We start from the raw sequence: 12719 nt of genomic DNA, 5'->3' as shown, positions 1-12719 counted from the left end.
CTTGTCTAAAAGCAAAATGAAACACACACACAGGAAAACATTCTTAAATCAACAACATTTTCACTTGTCAGACATGAGATATTCCAATGATGGTAAGGGAGAAAACATGTGTACTGGTCATTCACTGGATGGGGTTTTACTAACAGATTTGTATTATACCTGGAGTCATTTTATTTTTGTTCTAGTAACAAATCATAAACCTTGTTAGCTTCCCTGACATTAGTTTAGTTTTCCGAACCCAATTACATTTTAGAATAGAAAAAAAGCAATTACTATAAGAATTTATCTCAAAATTTGTGTACCAGAAAATTACTCTTAGAGTGAGCTGTCTCCTGAAAGTAAATAGGTAGTAAAACTGCATGGTATAATCAAATTCAGTTTCAGCTCACAGCAAAAAAAAAAAAAAAAAATCTGCATGTTGGACAAAAATACGAAAAAGTCGATAAAAGCTTTAATTAGCAATGCACGTTAGAAAAATGGTTGTTCAATCTTTACAGAATTATAAGAATTGAGTAGATTTAAGAATACTTAATATTTAAGAATATTTTCTGAAACACCTTCCAGGAAGCAGCAGGCATTCAGATAAGTTAATCAATGTGATAATCTATGGCATCCTTAAGTCTAGCTCATTAACTGCCAAAGTCTGTTTTGAGAAAGATTTGCGGAGCCTGGCACGCTCAGTGTTAATTATATGCAATGGAGAACAATAAAGGTGTATCCACACTAAAATCTCAAATGCCTTCTGCTCCAAGCAAGCCTTCACCAGGAAGCTCAGAGCTTCCTCATCCATGAGGAAGGATCCACTCTTGAACCATGTGGTTGATGAGTGTTAATAACCTGAAGGTCAAGTTCACTCAAGAAGCTGTTTAAATGTTTGCATTCAGAGGTCCATGTTAATATTCTGAGTATTTTCCAATGGCTCTTTCCTGAGTGTAAACAAAACAGCTCACGGAAATGGCAGCCTTTGAAAAGTGCAGCAGCTCTACCTAGGCCTTGATCTTGAACCAGATTTCTTGCTCTGCAGATGGGTAACTGGGTTATGTAGCTAGACCATGCTAATTACGCAGAGCCCAAATTCAAACGTTTTGGCCTGAATTTTTTACATGGTCTATAAATGTTTTTAAATTATTTACTTAACCAAGTTCTTACTTTATTTGTGTGTGTGTGTGTGTGTGTGTGTGTGTGTGTGTGTGTGTGTGTGTGTTTAAAGCAAAGATTCAGATCCTTGCATAAAATGAAGAGCGTTGGTGGCTTGGGGAGCTGCAGTTACGTCAGGCTCTATTTCCACAAAAACATATGGGGAACTACTCCTCTGTGAATATCTGAAAGATCTGTTTCGAAACTTCACTAGGGACCCGAGTTTGTCCTTGCATCAAAAATAGAAGCGTGAGCTAGTTCCCTCTGCTCATCATGAATAGTTATGAGGCAGAGCCCACAGCTGCTCAATGAACAGCGAGGAACCCTGCGCAGCTATACTTAACAGCAAGGGGTCTGCTGTCAGGTTGACACAGGAAGCAAGTGACATCACTGCTGTGCTCCATGGCGATGGACACAAAGACTTAGAATATGATTAAACTTTGTGAACGGGGACAATCAAAGCTGGAGGTAAACGCCCCTCCTCGCAGGACGAAGCTGCAAGCCCTGCAGCTGGAAGGCGAGAAAGTTGCCCCACAAACCTTGAGATTCAGGGGCTTATTTTTCTTCCCTCTCTTTGCACTTCCTGTTTCCTTTGCTTAGGACACACTCCCCCAACGCAATGCTCCTGTGGCTGCCCCCTCCCCTCTATCTTTTCAGAGGAGCCGGTGGAGTCCTGCTGTGGGAACTCCCCATTCCCCATTTAGTCTTGTCTCCTCAAAACTTAAAACTCCCTGCCATATGTTTAAGTGAGTTATTTATTAGTCGTCTCTGCCAATGGACTCTAAGCTCCTCAAAGGATATTTTCATCTCTTCTGTCCCCTGTATACCCTGAAACTTGGAACGGTATATAACCAAAGTAGGTGCTCAATTAATATTTGTTGCAGGTGGTTGAATGAATAATGTTTGGGCACAATGGGAGCTGAGTCACACCTCCTAGAGCCTTTGCTTTGGGGGCACTAACACTTTTCTCAATCTAAAAGGGTTATCGGGGCCCAAGGAAATTGTTTCTTTATCTGAATCTGTGCTGCTGTATTTTATAATCTCTTGTTACACGGAAGTCGATTCCCCCAAACTATAATAATTGGCCATTAGAACAGCAGCAAACCTTCAAAAAAAAAAAAAAGAAAAAAGCTATTTAAAGAAACCTCATTTGTAACCTGGAAAAAGATTCTGAATGTTTTCACTGTGGAAGCAAAATTGCATCTTTTATATGATATGGGATCATATGCTTAATATATTGGTTATTATTGAAATATAATCACCCACCATCCATTTGCCATCTGGTTGTCTGATTAAAATGACAGAGAGCTGACCTTGGTTCACAGTGGATGGTGTTTCTGGGCTCAGCCGATAAATCATGTGCAGTTGCTACAACACTTTAAAATCAATATTTCCTTAAGATTTGGGGGAAAAAACCCCAAACTAATGACGATTTCTGCATACCATCCCCCTTCCTCCCCAAAATGTAATACGAAGCATTCTGTAAGTACAAAATAACTGTAAGGATATCAGGATATGTCTCGTTGTAACAGCCGGATGGGCATTTTTCTTTTTTACTATGTGTATAAAAATATAAACATCAAAAAGCTACATTAACTTGATCTCTCAGTCTGAACCCTTCACTGCTCACAACTAGCTTCCTTACTAATAGTGGTCCTTGGACATTAACCATGTGTTGCTTAGTACCTTACAGCAAGCTGGTCTCACCTCTGAGAAGTCTGGTATATTTAAAAAAAAAATGTTTTCTTGCCTAATCGTATAAAAGGAAAACCCTTTCTATCTGAGCATGGTGGATGAAGTCTGTCTTCTCTCTCCTCTACGAGGTGACTTGCTTAGGTGAGATGGATGAGTGTCCTGAAGCATGAGGCCCAGCGATGGGAGTGGCAGCCTGTGGGAGACCCCGGGGGGGGGCACTCCAGGTTGTCTGTGTTTGTCCTGCAGTTGCACCTGCCCGTCTGGCCCCGGGACAGCTAATCTCACCGAAATACACAGATCTTTCCTTGAGGAGCTTGGGTGGACAATAAATGTTATATTCACCCAGATCATGGGGTGATAAAGCTAGGAGCAATTTCCAATTGCTGTTTTTAGATAAGGAAAACAGGGCACAGAGAGAGAAAAGGATGTACAGTAAGCCTCCTACATATGAACCTTCAAGTTGCGAACTTTCAAAGATGTGAACGTGCGTGCCGTCAACGTCAGGCGCGAGTGAAATTGCAGCCTGCCCTCCATCTCCTGTTGCTGACGACCCTTCAGCTCTACCATCTCCCACCTCCTCTCCCTCCTCCAGCCAGTAACTCTTCTTGCCTGTTCACTCGGTGCCAGCCCCTGGATGCCAGCTGTTGAACTGTACGACTGTACTTTTCAAGGTATTGTAAGATTAAAAACGTTTTCTTTATTTTTTGTGTTTGTTTTTGTGTATTATTTGTGTGAAAAGTCTCATAAACTTATTACAGTACAGTACTATATAGCCGATGGTGTTAGTTGGGTCCCTAGGCTAACTTTGCTGGACTTACAAGCAAATTGGAGTTACAAACGCACTCTCGGAACGGAACTTGTTCGTATGTTGGGGACCTTACTGTACCCCCCCAAATCACAAAGCCAGCCGGTGGCAGTATTAGCCCTAGAATATAAGTTTGTGATTCTATGTCCCAGCCTGCTCAGTCCTCACCTTCCCAGAGAGACCAGTGACCAAGATCAGGAAGAGCAGTTCCATAGGGCTTCTCTGTACCGAAGGGTCTGACTTGCCTAGACTTCCTGGGCTACATTTGGAATGCGCTTGGCCCTAACCTGACCAGGTAGGGGACAAGGTTTTTTGTTGCTTAGCCTGTTAACCTGCCAAACTTAGATCGAACTGACCTTTCATGAATAAAAACATTGCTTTCTCTTCTAAATTAATCCCATAAAAATTCACCTATTTGAGGAGCTTGGAAATTCTGTTCCTTTTCAGTCACTTTCATCCTTTGGAGAAAAGCACCTTAAACACCTTAAGTGGGAGTAATTACTAGTTTTAATGTTCCTAATTTCATGTTGGCAACTGCAAATATCATTCTGATTCCGGCTCTTATCAATAGGTGGTCTTTCCACCACAGTAACTGCCCTATTAACAAAGAAGGAAGAAGATGCTTTCTGATGTCTTGCCTGGGGTTCATTACAAGAGGGAGGGAAGGCAGCAGAGAAGCTAATACCACATCACCCTAACGAAACAAATGTTGAACATGTCAGGAAACACGGACCCCAGTGTCACAGGCTTTGGGTAGAGGCATGATTGATGATCCGGGAGTGCACGAAGGAAGTGGCCAGAAGCTATCTGGGAGGACACGCAGCTGCAGGAATCAGGCTGGGGTACAAATCAGGGAGGTGGACCTGGGTGTATACAGGAACGGGGGCCCCTGGGCTGAGCAGGTTACACCCAGTCTAGAGGGGGCGTCGAGCGCAGGTCCAGATACCCGTGATCGTCGAGGCTGTGCCCCGTGTGGCAGAACACTTTCAGGAGAAGTCAGAAAGCCACAGTTTTATGTGAAATGTCTTGATTTTTAAAGGACATCAACAATTTCATATTTTTAAGACTACATTAGAAAATTTACTTTATTAGATAGGTAATTATTATAAATCGAATGACTCTGGCTTATTTGCGTTCCAGATATTTTTGTCTGATTTGTTCAATACAAGCGCACATGTGTCTGGCTGCCTTCTATGTGACCACTAGCAAACAAGTACAGACTTGCACAAGAACATGGACTCAAGGCATTTCATATAGCTTTTCATAATCTTCTCATGTACGTTTAATCTAGTGTGACGGGATTAGATAGATGGAGACATTTTACAGACCATTTGCATCTCTGAGCTCTACTCTGGGCTCCAGATTCCTGCTACCAGCTATCTGACACCTTCATTGGAGGCTTAAAAAGCATCCCCAACATGACCCTTACAAGCCTTTTTTTTTTTTTTTTTTTTGCGGTACGCGGGCCTCTCACTACTGTGGCCTCTCCCGTTGCAGAGCACAGGCTCTGGATGCGCACGCTCAGCGGCCATGGCTCACGGGCCCAGCTGCTCCGTGGCGTGTGGGATCTTCCCGGACCGGGGCACGAAGCCGCGTCCCCTGCATCGGCAGGCGGGCTCTCAACCACTGCGCCACCAGGGAAGCCCCCTTACAAGCCTTTTCTTTCTGATCCACATCCCCTTCCTCTGCCCTACAAAAAGAAAAAGTCCATACCCTGCATCTATCTTCCTAATCTTGGCAAATGGCACCAATGTTTATCTAATTGCTCACACCAAATATTTCAGAGTCATTCTTGATTCCTTCATACCTGTTACCAACAATTCACACTGTCTTAAAACACAGTATGGACAAACAAAGACATCTGTGGGAAATGTAATCCATGAGCCAACAGTATTCAACCTCTGTCTTAGGTCTTCACACATACTGGTGATATGGGAGAGGACTCTTTGTGAATAACAATAAAGTACTACTCTGATATGCAAAGGTGAGGGAGGAAGTTAAAGCCAACTGTGGTGCTGTAGGGGATGGGAAGAGACCCTATACTCCATCTCTTTTATCTCCTACGTTAGTCATCCTAAAATGACAACGTCAAGGTCACCATCAGGGTCCCTGACATTTTTCTTTTTGGCCACGCCTTGCGGCTTGCGGGATCTTAGCTCCCCAACCAGGGATCCAACCCCAGGCCTTGGCAGTGAAAGCACTGAGTCCTAACCACTGGACCGCCAGGAAATTCCCTGACATTTTTCTTATCTGGTTCCTAGACTCTGATTATCCTCTTTTTACTTTTGGTTTAATCATTACAATATAAAGTGCAAAGGTTGGGGTGTCCTGTACAGTTGTGAACATGCACTTACTTATTCTACTACCCTTAGTCATTCACCTACTCAACAGTTATGAGTGGGGCAACTATAGTGCTGGTTTCTCCTAACATGGTGATGAAATAGCCTGTGACTTCCAAGACCAGACTGAATAGATATTTGCAGCAGAAGGTGGTGGGTGCTCTGGTGGAGGGGTGCTAAAGGGGCAGCGGGAGCTGAAGGCAAGGAGAATCTTCCTTGATCAGGCCATCAATTTTGAACCCATTCCCTTTCATGGATTCCCTTTCACCTGGCTAACTGTTAGGAAGGAAGCTTGACCTCAAAGTGGCATATTTGGTGAAAGCAAAACCAAAGCTACTTACTTAAAATGCGCCTCATTATTCTCGGGTTAATGGGAAATGTTCTATTGGTTGAGTCCAGCCAACAAGAAAACTACCTATGGTGTGCATAACTGCATATTATTTGGTATCTATGTCTCTAACCAAGCATTACATGGATATTTAGTCTCCTGGAATGAAAATTATATGTCAAGTGAAAAATGGGTTATCAATTTCAGACTGTCATTAAGAAAAAGAAATCATAAAAGCAAGTTCTTTTCAACATGATATTTGGTCTTGTTCTTACCTCATGAGCATTTCAGCTAAACTCTTTGCATCTGGGGAAAGAAAGCTGATATTAGTATAAGATAGACAACTCATTAACATTCACTTAAGCATTTGTGACAAATATTCTACAGAATCAGATGACAATAACCATTTTTAAATGTAATTTATATCGAAATCATTGCTAATAACCTAAACTTTTATGGATCCCTTGTCTGTTCTAAATGAGACATACACACGCACACACACACACACACACATATATATACATATATATGTATACACATATATGCATAAAGGTAGCATAAAAAGATAGGTACAAAAATGCTCAGATCTGCTAAAGGTTATATTACAACCTATTCATTTGCCACTTTCCAAAAACCCAATTTTACTTTCAGAAGTCAGAACATTAACACCTTGAAAGTAATTCATTATGTAGTACAAATTCTACTCCTTTTGTTATCAAAATGAAAAAGCTTATGATCACTTAAAAAAGTCATTATTACAGAGCTATGCATCCCTTTGGTTGATCAAAGAATTGTATAAACAGCATATCACTGTGTCTGGAAACTTAGATGTTTATTTCAAACACAGAAAGAAAGCTTTTCTTTATTTCTTTTCTCTGAAGACATTATTTACCAAGATCTGGTTACCACCCCTGACAAAAGAAATCCTGCCTAAAAATGATGTAATTTTTTTAACCTTTTTGATGGCATTGGTTTGAAATTCTAATTTCCCTTAAAATATAATTTGTTCTTTTTACACATCTTACCTGACAAAAATGAATGTTTCCTTTCTTAGAACACAAAGCCCTTCTTTATGATTTTCTTTCATTGCTCTCTAAAAAGCCTTGATGTTAAGTGTTCAATGAACAGAATTTTCTGGAAATGGATTCAGCTGTCTGTGTGAGTGCCAGTGAAGCGATGCATTTGTTGGAGCATTTTCATCTTTGGGGGCTAACAATTGAATGCAGTCGCTTTTATTTCAGGGAGCAGAGTGCTGTAATTGGGAGGTGTGGACTGTCACGGGAAGAGCCACACGTGGGCAGGCACCCCATGAGTCAAAGCTCAGCTTTTCAAGTCAGCCATGCCAGTTCCCACCTCGCAGCGAGGCCACGGCTTTGCGCACAGATGGGTTCTGTCTGGGAAATGAAATAGCTCCCTTTATCCCACCCACATGGCAAAGCAAAGAAAGCAAAACAGCATCTAATTTCTCAGCTCATGGCTTTATATTTATCTGCAAAGACAAAGTAAATATGATGAGCTTCTTCTCTTCCTGAATGATTTAACACTTACAAAGTAAATATACATATACACATATATAAAATGCCAGAAGCTTGGGATTAATTAGTTCTATGTAACAACCAAGCAGTGGCTAGTTCAGTACTCTAAAAAAGAGGAAAGATTTCCAAAGAGTAAAACACTGTACTTCAGCTCACAATCTGAAGGAAACTCCTACTCGAACATCTTCAGAATGGACCTGCGTTCCTTGTTCTGCCATAATCGTCGTTCTTTTTCTATTTCTGAAGTTAGTCATCACAGTTTTCTCTTCTATGATTTTTTTTTTCTATCAATGCACCAAGGGATGGCAGCATCCAATGAGTGAGGACAGAGGTCCCTCCAGTACTGACGTGCTCTAACTGCAAATTTTCCACGTCTACAATTAGCAGGCATCTTCATCCACATATTTAGGTGCCCAAAGCCATTTTGGTCTACCCTTCCCTATGCTTATCATCTTACAGTGGATCCCTTTCCCTTTCTGTCTTAGCTACTACTTCCTCCTTCTGATTCATCTTAAATTGTGAGAAACATTATATTCATGGAAACTCACTTCTTCTGTGAGTTCCCCTTTGAGGAAGCTGAGAGCTGGTGGGGTTTTAAGCACAGTGATGGGGTCTGGATAGCACAGTTGGCATCAAGGCCCAGGCGTGAATGTCTTCTGGGGAGGGGGACCGAGTGGACTGCGGTCACAATTAAGCACATGCTAGGAATCTGGATTGCACTGGTTACTTTAGGACTGCTTGCCCATGCCCCCTTAATATCAGTCTGTGCCTGGGAATTACTGTGTCCTCCTTCGGAAACCAGGAAACTGGGATCCGGATACATTCAGTCATTTGCTGCAGCTGAGCAGGAAATCATAACCAATGTCTGTTGGTTCAAACTCTTTTTAACCACTGTCCTCGAAGTCCTTTATACATAGAGGGGGATACATGTCGTATCCTTAGGAACACACAGAGGAGCATACGTCTCATGCCAGCTGACTGAGGACACACCCTGGAGGGTGCTGTGTCAGGCCGGGTGAGTCAGAAAGGATGGAAGACTGCCCACCTTAAAGAAAGTGTGGACTTTAATGGGAAGAGTGCTCCAGGGCACAGAATTAACTTGTGTCGGAATTCTGAGCTCGTTCAGGAAGCAAGGAGTCGGTCAGTTTGACTACAGAGAGAAGTTTCTAGGGGTGGTGGGGAATGCGGATGGTCAAAATGGTCAGGAGCTAAGAAAATGCAACTTTGCATCACTGACCATAATCTGGAAGCTTTTACCTGGGCCAAGCAAGGGGGGAAGTGGAGGAAGGAGGGCAGAGGTGGTGGCCAGTGGGTACAGGTGCCATAAACAGCGTTAATCAGACGATGCAGAGTGCCCAGGATGGGGGGCTGGGGGCAGGGGCCTGGTGGCGGGGAGTGGTTGACATGATAGTAGACAGAGGACATCTACAAGAATCAAGGACCTACTGTGTGTGGAGGGGACAGGCAGAGGGACCGTGGGGAGTCCAGGGAAATGGCAAGATTTGGGATATGCAGGGCTGGGTATATGGTAACACAAGGGACAGAAACAGTTGTCTAGAAGGACTTGGAAGCAGCAATTTGGGTGCAGGCTGAGATGTTTGGCTTCAAACATATTGAGTCCTTTGACATATTAACGTTAAGTTGGGGGACAGATTTGGAATCCAGTGTCCAGCTGGGAGATATGTCATGGCTGAGATGGGCTCAGAGTCTTCTGTTTATACACGGAGAGGGGAAAGAGAGATGGAATTTTGGACACACTTCTGTTCAGGGGTGAGAAGGGAATCTGGGACAAGTTAAGATAATATATTTAAAGTCATGGAATCATGGTATCTTAAGAGCATTACAGACTTTCCAAATCAGCCTCGTAATAAATGTCTGAATCCCTTCCACAGTGCCTTGGACAGAGGTTAAAATGAGCCAAGCCGCTGGATGCTCCAGGGATGGAGCGATGCCCTTGCTGCACGTACGGTGCCGACCTCTCTTCCCACTGCTGACCTGCCTTCTACGTCTGTTGACGGCTCCCCACTCAACACATCTCCCTGGGACTCTGGCTCTTTTCTCTCTCCTCAGTTCAATTCTCATTTCCTCGTCAGCAGCTCCTTCTCTGGTCTCCCCAGCTCCAGACTCAGCCCTCTAAGTGACACCCCCACTGCAGGAAGGATCTGAAACATCCCCACTGCAGGAAGGATGGATCTGAAACACAGCCCTCACTGGGTTGCATCTGTGCTCTGAAACTCTCAAAGGAACCTCCCTACCAACAGGAATCCTCAGCTCAGGGTACCAGCCACCCATGCTGGCCTCAGTGGTCTTTCCAGCTCGGTTGCCTCTTACTTTGGTCCACCAACCCTGTCTCTGAGTTTCCTGCTCTTGCATTTTCTGCCGAGACCCCCGTGACTTTGTTCCTCTGAGGCCCTTGGAGATGGTGCTTTGTCCCCACCCCTCCAGACAGACGTGACTTGCTCTGTACACCCTCCCAAGCCCGGCAGGTGAAGCTGGTGTTCTGGTCCCCTGGGCTTCCAAGGACATCTGCACCGTCTAACCTCTCTGCATCTGTTCAGCACAGCCTTTGCACCTTTCATTGTAACTTCCTGTTTTCATATTGTCTCTCTATTGGCCCTTTTGCCCTTATCTCCAGGCTCAGCCCAGTCACTGGAACAGTAAAGCCAAATACAATTTTTCCTGAGGATACAATTAATCACGAGAGACACCTTCCTTTTCTTGTGTTGAAATCCCTTGGTGTAATTTCTATCTGGATATAACAACGGCACCTTCTGGAAACGTTGAAAAAACCATTCAAATATTTCCAGGTAGTGCCACGCCCCAAGTAGCTCGGCTTCAGTGTTGTCTTTTCTAGGTTGAATTCTCTAATTTTCTTGACCACTCCTCAGGTGGCATAATTTCTAGGTAATTCCTTACTTGGGTCTCTCTTTTATGAAAGACATTTCCCCCTTCCTTCCTTCCCTCCCTCCTTCCTTCCTCCCTCCCTCCCTCCCTTCCTTCTTTCCCTCCTTCCTTCCTTCCCCACTTCCATCCTTCCTTTCTTCCCTTCCTCTCTCCTTCCCTCTTTTTTCCCTCCCTTACACCCCCCTTGCTTTCTCTTAATCCCCCTCCCCCTTCCTCTCTCCCTTTCTTCCTTTTTTATAATTCTTGTTCCACATTTTCTGGTCTGAATAGTTCTCCTCTTGGTTCACATCAAAGTAAGACTGATGTTGAGTCCTTCTTCTGCTACCTGCCATCTGTTAAGATGAGAACATCATCTCAAGTCATCTTCTTCTTGCCCAACAGAGCTCAACAGCCTTTTGTGTTGTCTGCCACTTTTTTCCACCAATTTCAGCTCAGTCTGAGATTTAGACTTTGTGACACCTTTCCTGAAGCCCTGGCTACTTCTCTGTGCCCATCCTGGGCTTTGTGCTCAGCTCTTCATCTTTCGGGTGGGGAGATGGTGGAGAAATACTACCAGGGTAGCCTAGAGATATTGAAAGATGGAAAAAAGCAGTTTCAAAAAAATAACATGTGCTAGCACTGTGAATGTGCAAAGAGGGCTAGAAGATGATAATGAAAGGAGAATTTGGGGATCAGAAGGTAATTGGTCACCTGCCTTTAGGAGAGCACTTTCATTTGAGTGGTGGGGAGAGCAGTGAGACTGAGGATTTGGGAGCTGGTGAGACTCGGTGTAAATAGTTGAGTATCAAAGACTCTTTCAAGAATTCAGTGGGGAAAAGAAATGGAAAGAAGGGCAGCAGGTTAGAAGATAGGCAAACAAGAAGGAGTCCTTTTTTTTTAAAATATAGGGGAGCCTGAGTGGTAGTGAATATAGAGATAAAAAATAAATAAACCAAATATTTTTGATGGGCAAATATAAAATTATAAAGTCACTATTGATTCTGTGTTAATATATCTTTTAATTCTATGTTTCTTTGATACATCTTTTTAAACTAGCTTAATATGGATGTGACAGGCTTTCTTTCTTGAATGTTCCAAAGCTGAAGAAGTTTCACAGGAAGAGAACTGGGTAGACAACAGTGATTTCGGCTCTCCTGCTAATTCTTCCCTAACTGATGTGTGATTTCCAAGTTCCCTTCAGTTTTCATGTCAGCAAAATAGAGCATAACAGTGTCAAGTTTATTTGCACCTATTTGCACAGCTATTAAGACACTACAGCAAGATAGAGTATAGTAAAGCCTTATGGAAAAGGAAGAAGAGAGAAAACATGGAAAGTGCTAGCACTCTGTCAATTAATACACAGTTCAGTCAGTTCTTGGGAAGAGGCACCTCAGCTGGATGAAGAGCCTCGCAGTGTGGTCTCCCGGGTTCCGTGTTCTTTGTGGACCATTGCTCCTGTGGGGTCTGTACGTGGCATGAGGGTTCTTATTAACAAGGCAGCACGGGCCTCCAACATTGCAGCCGTGGCAGTCCTGAGTGCACACGCTAATGTTTCTTTAAAAAGGACGACTCTCATTCATCTCCACATCATTACATTTTCATCCCCGAAGAAGTTCTAGTTAAGTGAATGGCATCTGCTTTGGTTCATACCTCTACTGAGCAGTCACTAGCACACACCCACAAAAACATAAAAACCAATTTGGCGGCAGCAGATTTCCCCCTGCTTTACCATCTCTCAAAAGCTCTTATTGGCAAGCTCCCTCGCAACAATCCCTGCTTTCTGTGGAATTTAAAGGGGTCTCATAAAGTAGCTATATTCCTAAGGGCTATAAAACCTGCATTTACATTTTTACAAGGTCAAAAAGAGGACTCCCAATCGTCAGCTCAAATGAAAGCTGATTCCAAAACCATGACAAAGTATATATCCCAGAAAGGAAACTGTATAGACTCGCCATCTCAGAAAGTTGCAAATACAAACACGGAAGAAACAGAGCACG

The 12719-nt window shown here is 43.2% G+C and overlaps 1 protein-coding gene across 1 annotated transcript in view; it reads right to left on the bottom strand.

The window, feature by feature from the left end:
* DSCAM (DS cell adhesion molecule) overlaps positions 1 to 12719 on the bottom strand; it is a 744700-nt gene that overhangs the window by 32491 nt on the left and 699490 nt on the right. Inside the window, exon 30 of the mRNA XM_029214644.1 lies at positions 6580 to 6610. Coding sequence (XP_029070477.1) covers positions 6580 to 6610 — 31 coding nt within the window. The remainder of the gene's footprint in view (positions 1 to 6579; positions 6611 to 12719) is intronic.

Source organism: Monodon monoceros, unplaced genomic scaffold (genome assembly GCF_005190385.1).
Source record: "Monodon monoceros isolate NGI ecotype Baffin Bay Population unplaced genomic scaffold, NGI_Narwhal_1 Super_Scaffold_11, whole genome shotgun sequence".
Lineage (NCBI taxonomy): Eukaryota > Metazoa > Chordata > Mammalia > Artiodactyla > Monodontidae > Monodon > Monodon monoceros.
Note: the sequence above shows the minus strand (reverse complement) of the source record. Positions and strands in the feature narration are given on the sequence as shown.